Source organism: Staurois parvus, unplaced genomic scaffold, assembly GCF_062004578.1.
Source record: "Staurois parvus isolate SC_StPar_1 unplaced genomic scaffold, SC_StPar_1.0 ptg000498l, whole genome shotgun sequence".
Taxonomy (NCBI): domain Eukaryota; kingdom Metazoa; phylum Chordata; class Amphibia; order Anura; family Ranidae; genus Staurois; species Staurois parvus.
In genome coordinates, this window is record NW_028318294.1 from 245,414 (window position 1) to 268,936 (window position 23,523).

At 43.0% G+C, this 23,523-nt stretch overlaps 1 protein-coding gene across 1 annotated transcript in view; it reads left to right on the forward strand.

Annotated features, from left to right (window-relative positions):
• Nucleotides 1-3,080: 3,080 nt before the first annotated feature.
• Nucleotides 3,081-23,523, forward strand: part of GCSH (glycine cleavage system protein H) — a 31,805-nt gene continuing 11,362 nt past the window's right edge. Inside the window, exons 1-2 of the mRNA XM_089689778.1 lie at nucleotides 3,081-3,352; nucleotides 21,638-21,717. Coding sequence (XP_089545904.1) covers nucleotides 3,241-3,352; nucleotides 21,638-21,717 — 192 coding nt within the window. The 5' untranslated portion in view covers nucleotides 3,081-3,240. The remainder of the gene's footprint in view (nucleotides 3,353-21,637; nucleotides 21,718-23,523) is intronic.

Sequence of the window (23,523 nt, forward strand, 5' to 3'; positions counted from 1 at the left end):
GATTGGAGGGAAGGAACACACCCACATCCACATAGCTCACAGTAACAGAGCTGAGGCTGTCAATCTGCTGGAGGCCCCTCCCCTGTCACCATTTTTTTCTTGGTGTCGGGAAAACGTGTCAAAAGTGATTTATACTGATAGTGGAGGGAAGAGTCAGTGGACAGAAATGACACTAAGTCTGGCAATACACTATACAATTTTCTTACAATTTTCTGTCCTATTTCCTTTAGATTTACCTTCTATGTAATGCAAGGGCCTGCCTAATTGGATCAATTGAAAGTGTTGTTTAGGTTTGACCTCATGTTTTATGTTTTTTTTGTAAATCTAAAGCAAAATTCTCAAGAAAATTGTATAATTCAGCCTTATGCAGGCCATACATGGGTCGAATTTTGAACAAATTTTCTTTAGAAAACCTGAAATTTTGTGCGTTTTGTAATCTGATGGTGCCACCATTGATTTTGAAATTCAACCAACCAAGCCTTCAGTTTCACCTCGTGTTACTACAGAGTTTTCATGGCTGGGAATTTTCTTTTCTTTCCAGGTCACAGCTCAGGCTTATTTCTTTTTTGTTTATATTTCCTGCACGATTCTCCCATCATCGATTCAAAATTTGTTCGTTTTTTCCAAAACATTTCCAACATGCCCGACCACTCAAATTCGATGGCCACCCGAAAATCGGCCATTTCTGTGACCCACTAATGGTGTGAAATTTGAACGAAAATTCTTAAAAAATATTTTTGAAAAGAAATTCTTTTGGAATTCGGCCCGTGTATGTCCGGCTTTAGTGCTCCTGAGACAAGTGCACACTATAGAGGGATATATGTTCATATTTAATTTTGGAGGTTTACTACCACTTTAGAGTGGACCAGGGGCAGACTGACCATTTGGAAACTCGGGTACTGCCCGAGGGCCTGGGGTCAGTAGGGGGCCCCATGAGATGCCCCTGGTACCTTTTTCATAGGCTTTTTTGAGTTTGGGCAAGGACACAGGGGCCCCATGATCCCCTATTGCCCGGGGGCCCCATGACTTGTCAGTCCGCCCCTGGAGTGGACCTTCTATCCCTGTCTGTGAAGGGCAATAGTGTAGGTTATGTTGTGTAGTGATGGTGAAATACATTGTCACAATGCATTTATTTTTTTTTTTAATGATGGAAGCATCACAAAATAAGCCTTTCTTCACCTGTGCACAGGGCTGCTGTTAGAAACCACGGGGCCCCATACAGCCAACCTGACAAGGTCCCCCCCCCAAAAAAAAACCACAGTTTACTATGCTTCAGTCATGAATGAACGAACGCAGTGAGTGATTGGTACTGATCACTTATTGTGTTCATTAAGAAAAGAAAGGGGCTGGTAAATGTGACATATTTACTGGACTCTTCCCCCACTCTCCATCATGAAGGATCCTATTGTGTGCTTACATCTTCTGGTGGGAAGGAGAGAAGGGAGACCGGCAGCACTGCAGAGGTGGAGGCATATAGGGGGGCCTGGGAAACAGGGGGAAACATATGGTGCACAGGGAGGGTGATGGGTGTGCTGGGGGGCATTGACAATTACTGGAACCAACCCCCTTTATGGTTCTCTCTGCAGCAGCTGAAAGTCAGCGGGAGGGAGAGGAGAAGAAGCCAGCTTTCAGCTGCTGCAAAGAGAACCAAGGAAGGGATCAGTTCCAGTAATTGTGCCCCGCCATGCTGATCATCCACCCTGCCCACATCCGATTCACCCAGCTGTCTAGGCCCCCCTTCTGGCCTGGGCCCTGTACAGGAGGACTTGTGGTACCCCCTTATTCACGGCCTTGCCTGTGTGCCCCACAGTGCGTTGTGTTGACATGCAGTGAGATGCATTGTGTAATAATACTCAGAGACTGTATTTACAGTTCAGTCCATATATATTTGGACACAGGCACAAGTTTAACATTTTTCAGGTATTTACCAAAACATATTCAAGCTATAATTATGTAATGGATATGGGCTGAAAGTGCACACTCTCAGGTTTAATTTGAGGGTATGTACATCCAAATTGGAGGAAGGGTTTAGGAATTACAGCTCATAAGAGTAGCCCCCCCCCCCTTTTTCAAGGGACAAAACGTAATTGGACAAATGAATATAATCATAAATAAAATGTTCATTTGTAATATTTTGTGGGTGAATCAGATGTGGGCAGGGTGGATGATCAACATGGCGAGGGACAATTACTGGAACTGATCCCTTCCTTGGTTCTCTGCAGCAGCATCTGAAAGCTGACTTCTTCTCCTCTCCCTCCCGCTGACTTTCTGTGTCCAAATATATATGGACCTAACTGTATATCCAACACAACTTCACAGCCAAAAAGGTTAAACTTGTTCTTTTAGTTTTGGACAGAGTGGAGAGGGATTAGACCCCCTGTCAGGTTTTATTGCTCTCTGTGTCCCCGTTTGGGAGATTCCCCCTCCTCTCTATTTGTCCTGTTTACCGTTATCATTGACAGTGAAAGTAAAAGAAAATCCCACATTTTGGGTTGTCCCCAGAATGGGAAGAGGGGAAATCTTCCAATGGGGAGTTGTGGCGATTCTCCTACTTTGGAGGGATTTCCTCTCACTTCCTGTTTTGGCAATGGGACAGGAAGTGAAGGGAAGTTGCCACAATGGGACACAAATGGCAAAAAAACTGACAGGGGGTCTAATCCTCTCTTACTCTGACCAGAAATCAATATAAAAGTTTTGCCTTTGGTGACAACCATCGCTCATCGCCCCTGGCCAGCTGTACATCTGAATACTCCCATTCAGATGAAGGGCTCAGCACAGGGCGATGGTGGATTTGGTATCTACAACTCATGAAGTGAACCTGTCAGGACAGGAATATGACCAACTCTTAAAGGGACAGGTGAATGCCCTGGTTTTATTTTTCACATCACTAACCAGACTGGAGCCTGCGCCTTTAAAACCCAAAGCAGTAATGGCGGCCCCCAGATCTATCCTGACAGAACTATTATAACTGCGGAGGGTGACAACACTCAGCGACACCTCCTCAGTTTAAAGTTGTCACAGCTGTACTGAAGACGCTGCCTGAAGGAGGACTGGCCGCTCCGGGATACACAGAGCTTAGGAACGTCTGGCAGACGGCGCATTGTGTTTATTACATAACATTATACCCGGTCCCAGACCCCACTCCTCGCACAATTCCCGGCTGCGCGTGCGCAGAGCTGTGTGCTCGGAGGACTTTGTGCCCGCGCTGTGGCGGCCGGAGTGGGGTGCGCGCTGTGGAAGATGGCGCTGAGAGTGCTGAGCGGGCTGAGGAGTGTGAGCTGTGCCGCCAGGCTCGTCCCCTGGACGGGATGTCCCGCTAGAGAGCTGAGCTACGCCGCACGACTGCTGGCCGGTAAGTGGCCCTCCGAGACCCGTCCTGTCCTGGTAGTGTGTGTAAAGTCACGTGTCCGACCAGAGGCAGGCGGGAGAGGAGCGCCGTGCAGGAGGACTCAGTGAAGGCACACAGCTCCTTCACTACATACACAGCTCCTTCACCTCACACACCTGCTTCACTACATACACAGCTCCTTCACCTCACACACCTGCTTCACTACATACACAGCTCCTTCACCTCACACACCTGCTTCACTACATACACAGCTCCTTCACTTCACACACCTGCTTCACTACATACACAGCTCCTTCACCTCACACACCTGCTTCACTACATACACAGCTCCTTCAGTACATTGCACAGCTCCTTCACCTCACACACCTCCTTCACTACATTGCACAGCTCCTTCACCTCACAGACCTCCTTCACTACATTGCACAGCTCCTTCACCTCACAGACCTCCTTCACTACATTGCACAGCTCCTTCACCTCACACACAGCTCCTTCACCTCACACAGAGCTCCTTCACTACATTGCACAGCTCCTTCACCTCACACAGAGCTCCTTCACTACATTGCACAGCTCCTTCACCTCACACAGAGCTCCTTCACTACATTGCACAGCTCCTTCACCTCACACAGAGCTCCTTCACTACATTGCACAGCTCCTTCACACCTGCTTTAGTATATTGCAGGGCAACTTCACTACATTGCCCGACTCCTTCACCTGACACAGCTCCTTCACTACATTGCCCGGCTCCATCACCTCACACACCTCCTTCACTACATTGCCCGGCTCCATCACCTCACACACCTCCTTCACTACATTGCCCGGCTCCATCACCTCACACACCTCCTTCACTACATTGCCCGGCTCCATCACCTCACACACCTCCTTCACTACATTTCACAGCTCCTTCACCTCACACACCTCCTTCACCACATTGCCCGGCTCCTTCACTCTGTACCCCCCAGAGAACTGCAGAACTATCACAATACACTGATCAGCCATAACTGTGAATAACATTTGTTATCTCGTTACCATGACATCTGGAAGTGGGCGGGATATATTTGGCAGCAAGTAAACATGTTGTCCCTGAAGTTGATGTGTTGAAAGCAGAACAAATGGATATCGCAGTTTGTTGTGTATGGGGCTGGGTAGCCGGAGACTGGTCAGGGTGCCCATGCTGATCCGTGTCCAAAAGTGCCTACAATGGACAAGTCCGAGTTGGTGACCAAGTACACCCGTTCATGGAGAAGGTATTCCCGGACGGCAGTGGCCTCTTTCAGGAGCACAACAATGAGATTAAGGTGTTGACTTGGCCTCACAGTGGGCCACCCTAAGAACGTGATTGAATGGGCTCCAAGACGGAGGCTGAGGTTTATCACTGTATATTACATATCTTATTACCAGCCAGGATTGTCACCCTAGTGCTGCACAACACAGAAGTGATCACCACTGAGCCATTAATATAACCTCTTACCTGCTGCCCTATAACAGAAATACTGCTACAAGGCGGCATAACTGCGCAACATCACGTATAATACATGTATGTGATTTTTCATTTCCAGATAGGGGGCACGCGCCCTTCCTGCTTCGCCATTGGTGGCTTCAGCTGTCGATCACCATGTCCCAGCCGGTGATTCCCCACCGGCACTCGGTGACCGCCGAGTATCACTGATGGGGGAGAGGTCTGTATGTAAACAATACAGATCTCTCCCCTGTCATCTGCACACTGCTTTGTATTACTCTGCATAGTATACACAAAAAATTCCAATGTATATACCGCCATTTGTAGACGCTATAATGTTCACGTAAACCAATTAATTTCCACGTATTGGTTTTTTTAGCAAAGATATGTTGCAGCATACATTGTGGCTTAAATTTATGACGAAATTTGATTTTTTTTTTTTTAATTTTTACTGGACATATTTAATAGCAAAAAGTCAAAAACATTGTTTTTTTTCCTCAAAATTATCGGTCTTTTTTTTTTTTTTTTAGGTTATAGTGCAAAAATTTAGAGGAGGTCAAATACCACCGAAAGAAATCTCTATTTGTGAGGAAAAATTTAATGTGGGTGCAGCGTTGCATGAACGTGCAATTGTCAGTTAACCACTTGCCGTCCACAGATAGCCGAATGACAGCTACACTGCAGCCAGCCAGTTCTGGGAGGGTGTCATATGACGTCCTCCCAGAACATGCTCTCCTGCGCTCCCCCGGGGGCGCACACCCGGCAATCTCCATGATCGCTGTGTCCTACGGACACAGCTGATCACGTGATGTGGTAAAAGGCCAATCACAGCGGCCTTTTACCACGTGATCAGCCATGTCCAATGACACACTGATTACCAGGAAATGCAATTGCCGGTTCTCAGCTGCACTTTTCTCATGCTGTCAGAGCACAATGAAAGTGCTGCCGAGAACCGGCAGTTGTCAGAACAGGGATCGGCACTGATGATTGGTGCCCAGCAGTGCCACCCATCAGTGCCACCCACCAGTGCCCAGCAGTGCCACCCACCAGTGCCCAGCAGTGCAGCCCAGCAGTGCTGCCAGTCAGTGCCGCCAGTCAGTGCCCAGCAGTAGCGCCAGTCAGTGCCTAGCAGTGATGCCAGTCAGTGCCACCTATCAGTGCTGTCTATCAGTGCCGCGTATCCGTGACACCTCATTAGTGCTGCCTATCAGTGCCGCCTCATCAACGCACATCAGTGAAGGAGAAAAATTACCTGTTTGAAAAATGTTATAATCGAAGCAAAGAAACTTTTTTTTTTTCCAAATTCTTTGCACTTTGATAAAAATTTCATATGGGTACAATCTTGCATGAACGCGCAATTGTCAATCAAAGTGCGACAGCGCTGAAAGCTGAAAATTGGCCTGGTAAAGACGGGGGTATAAGTGCCCGGTAGGCAGGTGGTTAAAGTAACGCAGCGCCGTATCGCAAAACATGGCGTGGTCAGGAAGGCAAGTGGTTATTGCAGCTTTTATTGTTCATAACAGTTGCTTCATAATAAAATAAGTTGAGAATTCCTTGTATGTGACCAATAATCCTTTGCAGTGATGTCCCGTGTACAGTTGCAAGAAAAAGTATGTGAACCCCTTGGGATTACATGGAGTTTTGCATGAATTGGGCATAAAATGTGCTCTGAACGTCATCTAAGTCACAACAATAGAAGAACACAGTCTGCTGAACATAATACTACACAAACATTAGATGTTGCCATGGTTTAATTGCACATAACATGTAAACATTCACAGTGCAGGGAGGAAAAAGTATGTGAGGCCCTAGCTTAATGACTTCTCCCTGAGCTAATTGGAGCCAGGAGTGAGCCAACCTTGACTCCAATCAGTGTGATGATATTGGATGTGTTGCTGACAGCTGTCCTGCCCTTAAAAAAACACACACCTGTTTTGGGTTTACTGGTTTCAAGAAGCACTGTCTGATGTGAACCATGCCTCGCAGAAAAGAGCTCTCAGAAGACCTACGATCAAGAATTGTTGACTTGCATGAAGCTGGAAAGGGTTACAAAAGTATCTCCAAAAGCCTTGATGTTCATGTGTCCACGGTAAGACAGACTGTCTACAAATGGAGAAAGTTTAGCACTGTTGCTACTCTCCCTAGGCGCGGTCGTCCTGTAAAAATGACTGCAAGAGCACAGCGCAGAATGCTGCATGAGGTAAAGAAGAATCCCAGAGTGTCAGCTAAAGACCTACAGAAATCTCTGGCATATGCTAACATTTTTGTTGACACATCTACAATAAGGAAAACATTAAACAAGAATGGAGTACATGGGAGGACACCACGGAGGAAGCCATTGCTGTCCAAAAAGAATATTGCAGCACGTTTGAAGTTAGCAGAAGAGCACCTGGATGTTCCACAGCACTACTGGCAAAATATACTGTGGACAGATGAAACCAAGATTGAGTTGTTTGGGAAGAACACACACTATGTGTGGAGAAAAAAAGGCACAGCACACCAACATCAAAACCTCATCCCCACTGTAAAACATGGCGGAGGGAGCATCATGGTTTGGGGCTGCCTCAGGGCCTGGACGGATTGTTGTCATTGATGGGAAAATGAATTGCAGAGTTTATCAAGACATTCTGCAGGAAAACGTACGACCATCTGTCCGCCAACTGAAGCTCCGCAGAGGATGGGTGATGCAACAGGACAATGACCCAAAGCATACAAGTAATTCAACAAAACAATGGCTGCAACAGCACAGAATACGCCTTCTGGAGTGGCCCAGTCAGAGTCCTGACCTCAACCTGATTGAAATGCTGTGGCATGACCTTAAGAGAGCGATTCACACCAGACATCCCAAGAATATTGCTACACTGAAACAGTTTTGTGAAGAGGAGTGGTCCAAAATTACTCCAGATCGTTGTGCAGGTCTGATCTGCTCTGCTCTGATCTATTAAGTCCAAAGGTTCACATACTTTTTCCTCCCTGCACTGTGAATGTTTACATGTTATGTGCAATTAAATCATGGCAACATCTAATGTTTGTGTAGTATTATGTTCAGCAGACTGTGTTCTTCTATTGTTGTGACTTAGATGACGTTCAGAGCACATTTTATGCCCAATTCATGCAAAACTCCACGTAATCCCAAGGGGTTCACATACTTTTTTTCTTGCAACTGTATGTGACCACTTATCCTTTGCAGTGACGTCCCGTGTATGTGACACAATTGTTCTGCTGGGGCATTCCAAGACTGAGGAGGAAAGGAGATAATGTTGTTCTAAGTGTCCAATCAGACTCCAGCTGTCGGACACATTCTCACTTTCCTTCCTCTGCTCTGGTAGAATACACCTGTCTGTTTCACACTGCTCTTTCACTGATGGTCATGCTGCTGTACATTACATGCACACTCGCCAAAAGCATTCTCCTGCAATAGTTCCCATATCAGTGCCTGAAGACTTCAGACAGTGTGTTGGGCATATCTGTGAACGTGTATTGCAAGTCTCTGGGTACAGAGACACCAAAGGAATCTAACTTTAGGTTATCATTGCACAGACATGAGAAACCTTCCAGCAAACATAAGAGTGCAAACCTTGTTTTTATTGATTTCATCTTCGCAGTCCAGCTTGAAACCTTTTATTTTGTATTTGAAATTCTGAATGACATTACCTTCTAACACTGACACCTGGTTCACACTAGTGCAGGCCGTGCGGCCCATGTTTGCTCGGGCACGCCAGCCCATTCATTTGAATGTGCTGTGTGTCCTGCACAGAAAAGGTGCGTGCGCCTTTTTAAAAACGTGGTCTTTTTTTTGACCATGGCATTTTCTCTGCAGTTCCCGCACCCATGATCGTGCTGAGATGCGTGGGGGTGCCATTCAGAATGAATGCCAGCCGTGTGTCTTGCAATAGCAACATGATTTGGCTGCAGGTGGTTGCGGATGCAGGAACGGGTGCAATTCCTGCACCCGCAATCAGCCCACAACCTGTGGGCTAGTGTTACAGAATAATTTCAGCATTGGCATGTTATACATCCTTACTTTGATCTAATTTGGACCAGTGTAACTATGTATATATCATACTTTATTGAAACCCCTGGAAACTGGAAATCACTGAAGTAGATGCTGCTACTTCTTGTTGCTTCAGGCTTGGCATGGGCAGCAAATGCAAAGCATTTTTTGATTGGACAAGTTGGAGAAGCAGGGTGGTGATGTCACACACTCCACCTCATCTAATCGGAGAATGCTTTGGATTCGTTTAGAAAATGCAATGCATTCTCTGAAAGGTGCCTAACTGAGCAGCCAATCTCCTGTATTGACGAGGCATCAGGCTGGCTGATCAGCACAGGTCCCAGAAGCAAGTGAAGATCACTGGAGTAGCCATGTCTGTGTCAGTACTTTCCAGTGGCATCGACCAGGTATGTTCTGTACATAGTTACATTGGTTCAAGTTGGACTGATGTAACTATGTATAATTTGCTGATACCTGGAATTAATGTTTAAAGTCTATCTCTGAGGATAAAGGTCATCCCTCTAACTGTCCCCTGTATTGAAAAGAAAAAGCTAAATACCCTTTTTACTTGCCTAAAGCTGTGGTCACGTGACTCTGCAATCCCAAATTGTCCTTCCTCTTCTGTTTACATTTGGCGGAGCCTGTGTGACATGGAAACTTCCTATTGAATGTCCACTGGTGGGGTCCTCTCAGTATCTGGAGGAGAAAGGGAATTGTTGATGGCAAGAGAGCATCTGCAGGTTTGGATTAGAGGTCCCTGCACCTAGAAACAGCACCATCGACGGACCTAGATGGGGGACTTAGGTTAGTATAACTTGTGTTACCAGGAAAGGACAAACAAACCATGCAGGGTGGGAGAGGGATCAGATTGTACCCAGAGTAGGACTTTAAACACTTCTTGACTGTGCTATAGCCGAATGACGCCTACAGCACGGTCGTCCAGTTCTGGGAGGGCGCCCCCTGGTGCTCTATGATCGTTGTGTCCTTTGGACACAGCTGACCACATGACATGGCAAAGGGCCACTGTGATTGTGTTCAATCACAGCTGATCATCAGGTAAGTACACTTGTCGGTTATCAGCAGTACTTTCCTCACACTGTCACAGCATGAGGAATTTAGTGCCGATAATCGGCAACTGTCAAAGGGGACATCTGCACTGATAATCAGGGCACTCCTTGGAGTGTTTAATGTTAAAGAGACTGACAGAAGCTGCAGCTCCGGAAGGGAGATTATAGGCTCCCAGAGGTAAGTATACTGGCTGCTCCCTTTCAAGGAATTTCAAGTATGAATTTTTTTATTTTTTTTGGGGGGGGTGAACCGACAGGGCCTCATAAAAGTAAACCTGCCACAAGAGAAACACATTAAGTTAAGCTTCATCACGACAGACAAGTAACTAGTGTTTTTAGGGGAGGCGAGCAATGGCAGGCGGCTGCTCTTCACTAAAGCTTTACTTATGTTTAACCCCTTGCCTACCGGGCACTTTTACCCCCTTCCTGCCACGCCAATTTTCAGCTTTCAGCACTGTCGCACTTTGACAATTGCGCTGTGCAACAGTGTACCCATATGAAATTTCACACAAATATAGCTTTCTTTTGGTGGTATTGAATCACCACTGGGTGTTTTTATTTTTTGCTAAACAAATTAAAACAAGATCAAAAATTTTGAAAAAAAAAGTTTTATTTTCTATTATAATTAGGCAATTTTTCTCCTTCACTGATGTGTGTTGATGAGGCTGCACTCATAGGCGGCATTGATGGGCACTGATGAGGCTGCAATGATGGGCACTGATAGGTGGCACTGACTGGCAACACTATTGGTCACTGGCAGCACTGCTGGGCATTGATTGGCAGCACTGTGACAGTGTGATGAAAGTACTTCTGGTAACCGGCAAATGTGTTTACATCGTGATCAGCTGTGATTGGACACAGCTAAATATGTGGTAAAGGGCTGCCGTGATTGGCCCTTTTTCGTGATGTGATCAACAGTCTCCGAAGGATGTCATATGATGCCCTCTCAGAACTGGATGACCGGGCTGCAGCTGTTATTCAGCTATAGCGTGGTCAGCAAGTGATTAAATGACCGTGGACTAACTTCTCATTGCTCACTGTACAGCTATTCTGATATGTAATTTATTGCTGGAGATCTTCCTAAAGTTGCTGGAAATGTGTTTGTGTAAAATTATGAATCTGTATCTAGCATTCCATCTTTCCATGCACTATGACCATTTCTGTCCCCCCATCTTTGGGCTACTTTCACGCTGACCTGCAGCAAGATTGCATATGCATTTTTTCTGTGTTTGTGGAGTGTTTTTTACAGGACATGACTCAAAAACAACACCAGAAAAGCAACATGGGTGCATTTTTTAATGTGTTTTTGCTGCGTTTTCAATTTAGTTCAGCGGGGAGGTGCATTTTTGGTGCTTTTTTTTTTTTTACCGCACCAAAAATGCAGCAAGCAAGATTTTAGACACAGCAGACCCACAACGGATCATTGTGAGGAGTTCCATAGGAATACATGGTCACACGTTTGTCTTTGTTTTTTTTTTTTTTTTGTTAACGCAAAGGCGGAAAAATAATAGATCAGTGTGAAAGCAGCCTGTAGTTTTGAGTTGTGTTTCTTTTAAACACAAATAAAATGGTTAAACTGTTATCAGTTTAACAGTAACAGAGATTCGGTATTGAATAATTAACTTTCTTCATAATGTGCATAGTCAGTGAAGTGAGTGAGGTATGAACATGTTCATGAAATGCTGACATCTGAAAGGTCCAGTATAGTAATGCCGGATACATTATACAATCTGCCTTGGGACTGACAATTTATGCATCAATAACATGCTGGAATATCAATGTATAGAAACCCCCAACAATGAGTTTCTCTTGTTTGTTCCCCTTTGGTCTGTTAATCAGATTTAAAAAAAAATGCTTTTAATAGTATGATTGACAAGCAGAACCTGTTGATCTTACTAGAAAATTTATAACTTTCTTCTTTCTGTGCCTGTTCTGCACTGTGCTATAAGATAGGTTCCCAGCTATCTCTGAGGACTACGGAACCCCTCCCTTGTATGTAATGGAGATGAGGAGGAGGCACTGTATTCAAAATCAGCATCCTGGGGCAACAACCCTGCTCCTACATTGATACATTAGAGTGAGTGAGCATTGTTACCCTAGGACAGGGGTAGGCAACCTGAGAGCCGCAGGACTACAAGTTTCATCATGCCTCTGCAAGTCATTGCTGTAACTGTCAGTTTTGTAATCTTTGCAATTCCTCATGGGAAATGTAGTTCCACAACAGCTAGAGAGCCGCAGGTTGCCTACCCCTGCCCTAGGACAATAAGTATGTTACTGGCAGGATCACCAGGTAAAAACACAGGGAAGGAACCCTATAAACGAATGTACCTACCACATCTAAGTACTGGTAAGCTGTGATATACTACATTTCTGTTCATGGGTTTAGCAATGCTTTAGGGCTCGTGTACATGGGCATATAATTTCACACAGAATTTTGCTGGCAGCAAGATCGTATATAAACGTTTGTCCATGCACTGTATGCGTGTAATGGTTTGGCTAATGTTTACATGCATACAGCGTATAGCACACATTTTTCTCTATTGGTTGCTAGGACATAGGCGGTGGTATATATTCTATTTTGAAATGTGTATTTTTTAGAGCATTGAGGAATGCAGTAGGGCTGCATACTTGTACAGTGATTATTAAATGCCTCCATTCATTGTAGTCTATGCTGTGTAGCAGAGGACATAGGTATATGGAGACACCAGGCAGTGAGGATTCCTCAGGCCTTGCTCACATCTGTCAGTTGTCCTTTACGCCCGTCTGGTTGATGAACTTTAGCATGTTTGCATTTCAAAAGTGTGAAGTAAGCATAGTGCAGTGACTACTTTACATTCTCCTATTGGACAAAATGTAAAAATTTAGGTTCAGTTCAAGGCTGTTATTGTAATTTTTAACAAATGCTAGAGAGTTAAAGTGCACAAGTCATATAAGTAAGATGTACAGAGAAGTGCTTGTGACCTACGTTCTGAAGTCTACAAGGGTGCAATACGACAGTCAAAAATCCAGGGAGCTTTCATTTTCAAACTTTGACCTCCAAATTGGAAGGAAAAAGAGAAACTATCAATTGTTTTTAAATGAAAGCAAGATGAAAAGGGGGAGGGGGTGATGGGGGCAGGTTGATGAAAATCTGAGCAGCATAAAGAAGCAGCCTTATGCTTACCTGTCTGGTCAGTGCTTCAAAATATTGCTTGAAGAGCAATATGCAACCCTGGTGCCAAACCTGTGGCCCTTTGGCACTTTTTGTGCAGCCCTCGGGGCCCCTGCATACACTAATCTGTGTGTCCCTATTAATCTGTTATAGTAGTGATTTATAGTGTCTGATATGTCTGTAGTCTATGACTGTCTCCTGAAGCCTGTCCCCAGTTTCCAATAACTCTTATAACCAAAGACTAAAGGATGTCTGCAGTCTCTGGTAGGATGTCTGCAGTCTCTGGTAGGATGTCTGCAGTCTCTGGTAGGATGTCTGCAGTCTCTGGTAGGATGTCTGCAGTCTCTGGTAGGATGTCTGCAGTCTCTGGTAGGATGTCTGCAGTCTCTGGTAGGATGTCTGCAGTCTCTGGTAGGATGTCTGCAGTCTCTGGTAGGATGTCTGCAGTCTCTGGTAGGATGTCTGCAGTCTCTGACCGTCTCTGGTAGGGTGTCTGCAGTCTCTGACCGTCTCTGGTAGGGTGTCTGCAGTCTCTGACCGTCTCTGGTAGGGTGTCTGCAGTCTCTGACCGTCTCTTGTATTATGCCTTTAGTTTTTGACAATGGGGTCAATTCACTAAGAGATACCGCATGAATTTCTGAGTTAAAATAAGTCATGCGGTATTTGATTCAAAAGTAGTCAATTCACTAACAAAAAATGCGTTATTTACCGAAAATGTTAAATATTTGTTTTGCAATATTTAGCACTTCAGTTTTGCATTATTTTGGTGTTTTTTTCAGTTTTTTTGTTTTGCAGGCAAACATTGCACCAGAATGCACTCAGCAATAGTGTGAAATATAGAAGTACCTGAAATAGAAACTAGGAAAACATTGTAGTGTCCTTGTATTCACAAAATGATCTCCCTCTGATGAAATGTTACAATTTATTTTCATTCCTGAGCTGAGAGGAGAACAGTTTTACACTGATACATTGTGTACGTTCCACTATCTGGCCTGTGTAAAGTTCCACTAATTTTTATTTTGTACATTTCTAAAATACTGCCAGCAAACACCTGGTGATAAATAACGAATGTGTGTTTTTTTTTAATGACTTGGTTTTACGGTTTTATCTGATATTTTGCGGTATGTCACTATTTTAACAAATGTGCAGTATTCAATAGTTTATTTTGACGAATTGACACTCTTATTATTTCATGCCGTAATGTATGCAAATGAGTCACGTGACCGTGTTATCGCATGCAGTAACCTTTAGTGAATTGACCCCTATATCCTGTTGTGTGTCTCTGAATTTATGTGGTACCACTAAGAAAGAGAGGCTACTTTACATGTGAAAAGGAGACTAGAGCTCCACCTGCTGGCTAGATTGCATAAAAATGCAACATTTCATATTTTGCACTCTGCCCACTTTTTTTGGGGGGGGGGGGGCGAGATTGACTGGGTACCTGGTTTTGACAGGTACCTTCTTCCACTTGGATTGCCTAGGCAATCCACTCAGAAATTCTCTCCCCCTCCCTCCCCTCAGTCTTCAGGGACAAATCGCAGGTCCCAGAAGACTGCAGGACCCTTCACAATGCCCAGCATGGCTCACGCATGCACAGTGGGCACCTGACTGTGAAGCTGCAAGCTGTCACAGCTGGGTGCCCACAGTTGAGATGCTGGGGACAGAAGATTGAGGAAAGAAATGGCTTGGGTGAGCACATCGCTGGTTCCCTGGACAGGTAAGTGTCTGCTTATTAAAAGTCAGCAGCTAAAGTTTTTGCAGCTGCTGACTTTTATTAAACACAAATATGACTGGAGCTGCTCTTAAAGGAAATGCACATGCTTTGTAGCACACTGTAATACATGTGGTGCCTTCTGTTGGGGGGGAAAAAAGGTGAAGTTTGATATGTTGTCAGCCAATTCAAATGAATGCGCAGGCTGCCTTAATATAATACATATTAACATGTAACATAATGTATGTTAGTCCTCATGCACACGGGTGTGTTGTCACTTTGCATGAGATTCCAGTGTTTTCGTGCAGACAGGAGGCACAGGTGCATGGTCTAGTCCACTGCTTCCAGTCTGAAAGTTGCTGTGGCTGGACAGTGCACCAAGTGGTAATGTTTAGGGTATTCGTCCCTGGGTGCATACTACCCCTAATATTAGTACATACTGCCCTAATTACATACAGTGCACCAACCACTACATCAGCTTTCAGGCCCTTGAAGAGTTTTAAAGGCTGCCGGGATCAGGGCTGGATGGTGCTCTTGTCTTACAGAGGGGTGAATGCCCAATGTGGATGAGGCCTTACTGCAACACTCCAGTATGGGTGGGGCCCTAATTGTGTGGTTGCTTTAAATCCTAATTTGCGGTGCTAATCCTATTATTATGCTTCATAAGGTTGAAGAAATTCTTTGTGTGAATGTATTTTTGTTTTGGTTTAGTGAAGTTTTTCTTTTTTTTTTTGTTACCCTGTTCTTAGTCCTCGTGCACACTGGACATTTTGCTGTTTTTGGCTTCTGGTGTTTTTTCTACAGCTAGTAAACTCCCCAACATGTTATCCTGTGTGTCCATGCACACATAGGCTTTAATCAGTGTTTTATGGCTGGGAACAAAACCAGAACTAGTAGGTTTTTAGAGCTCTAACACTGGTAAACGTGGAAAAATGCAGCAAACCGGGATTTTGGGGCTTTTTTTTTAGCAAAAATTTTATTTTTTTTGTGTTTAAAAAAACAAAAAAAAAAAAAACCCACAAACATGGAAAAACAAGGCTAAACACTAATGAAAAAATGTGGAAAAACTGACTGTATACAGCTAACGCTACCGGATTTTTTAAGACTCCCAGTGTGCAGGAGGACTAAGACTGTCAACAGTTTGTGCTTCTCAATTTTTAATGACTTTTCATTACAGCAAAAATAATAGATACTTGTGGCATCGCTTGTTTGTCATATACGTACAAATTTACCTTGTTACAATTACAAGCAATGTGAAGTTGACAGCAATCTGAGTCTTCGCACCCCAGGCACCCTGCTCACAGTAAAGCTACCTTCCATGGAGGTTCTATGTGAGCTGTAAATAACCTACGTGACGGCAGTGTTAGCAGGAATAGCAATTACAGAAATAGGAGGCTCTCTGGAATGCTTAGGGCTCATTCAGATGGGCAAATAGGCTGCTGCTTACAGAGATGGTTAAAAACCACCTATAGATTCAGCTGCACTGTGTGCCTTAAACATTGTGGCCAATTGACTGCAGCAGAAACGCCATCCCTAGATGCAAAGGGATTGATGTACTGAAACTGGAGAGAGCAACATCTGGTGCAGCTCTACGTAGAAACCAATCAGCTTCCAGGTTTTTTTTGTCAAAGCTCAATTGATGAAGCTGAAGTTAGAAGCTGATTGGCTGCCATGCACAACTGCACCAGATTTGCACTCGTCCAGTTTTAGTAAATCAACCCCAAACTGTCAGCGTTCTCAGCGGGTATAAGTCCCTAACTGCGTGTAACTGGATGAGTGTTTACATGAAGAGTGGTGCCTGCCATTGATTTGATTTGTTTGGGTAGCCGCATGCTACTGTTTGAACAAACTGTGCAAGGGGATGGTATTCTGCCAGCAAGAATTTGGGTCTTCACCAGGGTGGATTTGATTTAAATCCTAGTTTTCTACATAAAGACTAATTCTTGCTGGTATAACTTTAATATGCAAGTAGATGAAGATTTTTAGAATAACAACTTTTAATATTAGTTTTTTAGTTATCCCCAGTTTAATAGGTTAATCATTCATATTTGGACAACTTTTCTGTTGTACTTAGGAAGGAGAAAAATAATCATTACCTTAATAATAAAAATTTAAATAGATTTATTCAACGGAAACAATAACATTCCAGCATATGTGATTTGCTTAAACAATCATCCATGTTTGTTAACTAATTTGGCTAAACAAAATATATATATTTTATATTTATATATTTTAAGAAGCTTAGACTGTCAGCCCCTTCCTCCTTACACTTAGTCTCACTTTCTTCTTGTGCAGATCTATTCCACTCCAAACAATCAGAAAAATATTGTTTCTATTCTATTCACTGAACGTCTTGAAACTTAGCACTGAAGGGGTTGATTCTGTATTCATAGGTTTGTAGAAGTTAGGATGAAGGTCTTTTTCTTAACTCTGTTCATGTTATAACATTTTTGCTGTGAAGAGGCATGTGATCTCCGCTGAGTCAAATTCAGTTTTGAGAACTGCAAAAGTAAACCAACATCTGTGATAATATCTTGTAGGCAGAGAAACTGCCCAATAATCTTACAAAAACCTCTGGAAGAGCATGACATTGTGAATGGATTCATGGAATTTATTTACCAAAAAAAATTAAACATATACAGCCTTATTCTACATAATTAAAAAACTAATCTTTATTTCATGATGGAATAACCTTTGGATGGTAATATATTTTCCTCAAAAAGCATTTTATTTATTATATTTTTTTTTTTTTTTAATCATTTGATTTTTATCCACCCTGGTCTTCACTGGTGGTCACCCGTTTGAACCCAGCCTTATCTGGCAATTGAGTTCTCCCTGGGTTCCTGTGTCTTCACAGCAGCGGTAGTCATTCTCCTTCCAACCTCACATCCAACCCGTTTATAACAGGTGCTTCTCATGATGCGGCTGATTCTTTGGTGTGGACCTAGCTCTTGGACAGCTAGTGGCAACCAGTTCTGACAGCTTTCCTCTGTCAAAATCTCTCAAGGTTGCCTAATAACGACACCACTTTTAAGTGAAGCTAGCTTGCTGCCCCAGGCATTCCCATTGCATGTACAAGTCTTGTGTACACTAGAAATACAACAGGTTATATGTTTGAGTAGTGTGTTACAACTTGCTGTAATGTGTCTTGACACACTGTAGCGTATGGTAAAAGCAGTGAAGTAAAAAGAACAACATATCATAATGACACACTGCAATAAACACATTACAGTGCAGCACAATTCAGTTTTTGTCTACATTAACACTCATTGGTAAAATTAGTCATTGTTTCTATACTATGAAAGGAGCACAGCTTAGAGAACAGCTCATTAAGGGGCTAAAGTTAGTTGACTCTTTACGGGTCCTTTCACATGAACTTTGTCTGCTCTGCTCTGTTAATCAGGAGATCCATGAACAGATTCCCTGCTGAATAGGAACAGAAAGGGACAGGTGTCTTGATCCATCGTGTTTGGGTGCACAAAAATGGAAGAGGATGCACACCTTTTCCGTTTTTGACAGAACACTTGTGAAAGGTCCCTGTTCTAGTGAGGAAAATGAGTGGGAGGATTGCAGGTGCCACTAAAACGTTATCCTCTTGGGTGAATCAACAACAAAATTCTCATCTGATAATGCTATGTCTCCTTTTGCTTGCAGTTTGTCATACTGAAGCCTGATGAAAAGGCCAGGAAAGTGCTAATTAAATACTAATTAAAATTCACAGTGAAATGTACCTAAAAACTGCAAGGGCCCATTCGACCCTTTATTTAAAACACTATTCAGCACACATGGTGACTTTTTCTGATGATGCTTGGCAGTTGAGATTGATAGACAAGTTATAATGACATCCCCAAGCTCATTGTACTAAATGTGTATTCAGCAAGTCAAAATCAGACTTTGTTTGTATGTGCTGAGCAGCCTGCGTTCTGGTTTAAGCCAGAGATTTCTTGTCGGACTCACTGAGCTGCTATAGCTTGTTAAAGATGTCTGACGAGGAAAATATATGCTTAATGATGTGAAACATTTTCAGGATGTATGTGCCCATGGAAATTTCATAGTTCACTTGTCACCTTTTTTTTTTTTTTTTCTTTCCCCATGTGCTCCTACATATTCTATTTGAGTGCTCTTACACCCAACAACGCTGTAAAATATTGTTAATAAAAACTTCAGTTATAGCGCTGTGTAGAGGTAATTGAGCAGTGCTAATTCACATCATATAAAAACATAATGCTGCTTTTTAAATTGCAAATAGAATTATAGTTTTGATTTAGTGTTTTTTTTAGTTTTTTTTTAGGTTTTTTTTTAATACGTGTATTTTTAGTTCCCCATTACAGGGCTTGACAAATCCCAGGTGCCAGGTCCCAATAGTGACTAGAAATTGCATCCTGGCACCTGGGTTCACAAGATTTACCTCAAAAAGTGCAGCGCTAATCAATAACAAATGATCAATGAAAATTAGAAAATGAAAGTCCAACATAATGATGCTTCGTTATTGCAAAAACATCCACAAAATGTGCCTATAGTGCATATGCCTATGTTGCTTAAGAGTGGAGTTGGAGTTCAGAGTGGTGTTCCATCATCTGCCATGGATAATTTTAGGGTTAACCCCTAAAGTGCTGTTGGCTTTTACATTATTTTGAATGCCAAATAGTTCCCATAAGCATCCTCACCGCTGGATCTCTGAGATGTTTTTCCCTTCGGTAGTATCAGACTATTGGGCACCTTTTCTCTTTTTGGATTTCTGGAAGCAATATTTGCACATTTTATGGATGTTTGTGCAATAGTGGAGCACAGTTATGTTAGACTTTCATTTTTTTGATCACCTTTTCTAACTTTCATTGATCATTTGTTGTTTAACGCTGAACTTTTTTATTTACATTTTTGTGAGCTTTATTGTATCTATTAACCTGTGCCAGTGGCTTTTATTCATTTGTTTTATTTATATATCTTCGTGCTGAAATACACATGTTTATACCTGGGTTCACAAATTACCTCCCATTGACTTCAGTGCAAAAATGCCTCCCATTGACTTCAGTGCAAGAACTACTGTCAATAGCAATCCTATGTGAACACTTACCTCCACATGCCACTCTACTCTATCACTTGCGAGTCTGGAATGCACCTCTGCAAGTTCACACAGGACCCTTTTTTTTTTCCTCATAATGGCACTCAAAACGCAATGGGTGTGGATTGCATCTGTGTGAACCACCTCCATAGAAACATATAATATCTAGCCTGTCATGGGAATCTGTGAGATTGAAAACACATGGAGAGTCACATAAGTGTGAACCAGGGTGGCTGTTTTCACACCTGGGCGTTTTGGGATTGTAGCAGAACTGCTGTGATTGCAGATCGCAAATTCAGATGCCATTTCAATGGCACCTAAATCGTGGTGTGGTTTTGTTGTAACTGTCGCATGGCAAATTGCATCATGTGAAACTCAGCGCCCAAAAATTGCCTTGCCCCGGAGCGCTTACTGGTTCCTTTTTTTTAACCGGCTTCTAGACTCAAAGCAAAGTCATCAAGCCCTGTTTATATTATATTATATATATATATATATAAAATCTGAAGTGTATTGATTTCCATGTGTGGCTAGACTGAGGCTGGATTTATGCTTCTCCATGTCAATGCAGCACACATGGTTACTTTAGCTCACTTGTAGCGGTTAATGGGCCTGTAGTTTTCCTTTTGCTGGCCATATACAGCTTGAATGTTGTCATTCCTGCTGAATCAGCAGAAGTTTAGCCCTTGGGTGTCCCTATTGGTACCACCCCATTAGAAAAACATCAATCCTACAGGCTATAATTGGGCATAGACTATGCAAGTTTAATTCGGTTCCTGAAAAAACAGCCAAAAGTCGCTACATAGGTAGACCTGCCATCACCCTTCCACCCGACATTCTTTGAGTGAAAGAGATGGAGCTGAATGAAAAATTTATAGCTGAACAGCAGCTGCATCCAATCAGTTGCAGCCGCTGTTTAGATATTCTGACAGCCACTGGTGCTGGCTGTCAGCATACAGTAGCCGTATTGTAAACTTGTGGTCCTTCTGTGCTGCAACCCAGAGGCTGACATAGACTACGCAGTCCACGGGTGCAATGTGTTCAAAGCTTTTTGGTATTGCAATATCATCCTTGGCTTAACCCTTTCACTGCCAATGAGGCAAAGCTTCGGTCTATTGCAGTACAGGCTTTTAAACACACCGGGAGAATTAACAAAGCGTTATGCAAGCACAAACTTGTACAACTAAATTTAGACCATGAATCCGATGTGCAAGCCCCTTTAAGTAGGAGCGATCCGGTCTCCGTTCTGTGGCTGTGACAGATACAGGACAGAAAACTGATAGATGTAGCTGCAAGTGACAGCCTCTCTGCCATCCCCTCCCCTGCTCAGCTAAGAGTGGAAGGTGGAGGGGGGTGCTAACCCTGTGCAGTCTCTGCTTGTGTTGTGTAATATCCGCATGGGCAGAGAGCGAGATGTGACCTGTCAGCAGACAAGGTTGCACCTGTGGGGTGTCTGCGGCAGTTTCTTTATAGAAAACTACCGCATTCCCTCTGTTAATCAGGTGTAGACCTGCGCTATTTTCTATTTTACTCTAAAATATATACTGGAGCAGATAGATCTGAAACTGATCTAACTGCTCTCTTAATGTGGCACACAACACTCCTGACAATTTCCTGCACCACTATTGTAGCACTAGAAGCATAGTTATTTCCCCAGGCTGTGTTTAGTTTAGTATAGTATAGTATTGTATTGTGTGTGTGTGTGTGTGTGTGTGTTTTTGTGTCTGTTTTTCATCCTGTCACAGTGAAAAGCTGGACACAGCCATAATTTATTTCAGATTTGATTTGCCATAATCATCCTCCTCAGACCTATTTTATTTACTCCTTTTTTTTTTTTTTTTTTTTTTCAGCCCGGAAGTTCACAGACAAGCATGAATGGATAGCTGTTGAAAATGGGATTGGAACTGTGGGAATCAGCAAATTTGCCCAGGTATTGATTTGTCTGGAATGTTATGTTTGAAATCTGCCAGCTAACTGCAGTGGAACCTTATCTGGGTCATTTGATGGACTTTGTAACACATTTTTATATTTTTGGTATGTTTACATCAGTTAATAGGTGCACACAAGCAGTTGTATAGGAGCACCAGATACTCTGAATTCATATAATTATTTTAAAAACTAACTATACTGTAACTCCAGAACTGTGTGCATGGGAGATAAATATCTTTTAATAAGAATTTGAAAAAAAAAATACATATTTGTTACTAAAACAATGTCAACATACAGACCAATTTCAGCATAACAGAGACCTCTGCAATTAAAGGTTACATACGCAATAGATAAGGATCTGTCAGAAACACTAAACTGTATAGCATGGCTTGTCCCAGTTATATAGCAGTGTACAAAACCAAATGGCATCATGCACAAAAGTATCAAGGATCGGGCTAGAGATCTCTTCCAAATTAAACACTAAAAAATTTGTAAGGTATTACTAACATGTGCAATGCACAAACCAACAGTTACAGCGGCGTAATGATGCCTAATTAGCAAAACTCAATAACGCCATTTCCAGGTATTTCATGTATGTCCTTATGAACCAAAAGCCCTATTTTACAGCTTTTCAATCTCATCATTGAGGTAGACTATGTATAGACAGACCTAAAGTGTTTGTCAAGGATCACTATTTATTTTCATGATATACTTACCTACTCTGTGCAGTGGTTTGCACTGGGCAACCCTGAATCTCCTCTTCTCGGTTTCACTACTGGCACTCCTGCAACAATCCCCCCCTCGCCGAGTTTTCCCACAGCAAGCTGGTCCTATGAGAGTACTCTTGTGTGCTCGCTCCTAAGTTGGCTGTATGTATCCATAGACAAACAGAACGTGATTCAATGCATTGAGGTAAAAAAAAAAAAACCTTCTGCCTGTAGAACCACCTTAAGGGAGCAAGCCCTAGAACAGAAATCCATGGGTCCAAAATTTTGTTAAACTTGTAGGATGCGCCTCTACATCCTACATTATTTTAGAAGGGTAGAGTTAACGTGTTCATCGCTCCCTTCCAAAGTGGGAGGGCCTGGAGAGATCCATTTTACAGCAATTAATTTGCGGACTGTAAAGTGTAATCTGAAGACCAACACTCTAACATCCAATGGATATGTGTCCTCCTTTAGGTAGCCTAATAAACAGACCAGAGGGGTAAAAGTCAGGTTTACTTTGTATATGCTATCAGTCTCCACGATAAAATGCCATGTACCGTTCCAGCTTGCCCCAAGCATCTTGAACAGTCTGGGCTATCCCTCCTACCCCATTGAAAACGTTTCAAAGGAGTACAGTATACTTTGTGTATCAACAGCTGTGAGCGCCTTTGTGAAGATGACAGTGACACCAATGGAATGGCTCTAAAATACTGTTCCAAATGTCCTCTGTTAAGACACCTGCATCTGCCCCCCAGCCTTTCTTACCAGTGGTTGGGAGGTTGGACATAAAACTATTGAGGAGTTGAGAGTAAAGTCAGAGAAACAATCTTTAAAATCTTTCAGACATATGTATGCGAATGGGGTTAGTATAATGGAAGGAAGTTTTATCAACGTGTTTATGTATTAGGCCCCTTTCACATGGTGGGTCAGATCGAGTCCCAACTGTCAGCTTTTTAGGTGATCGGATCCTCCATTCAGCCCTATGGACCAGCAGTTGTAAATAGACCTGTGTCCATTTATGCCCACCTACCTCCAATCCAATCTGGTCCACTAAAAATACATAGTCTGTCCACCCCATGTGAAAGGGGCCTTCTAGACCT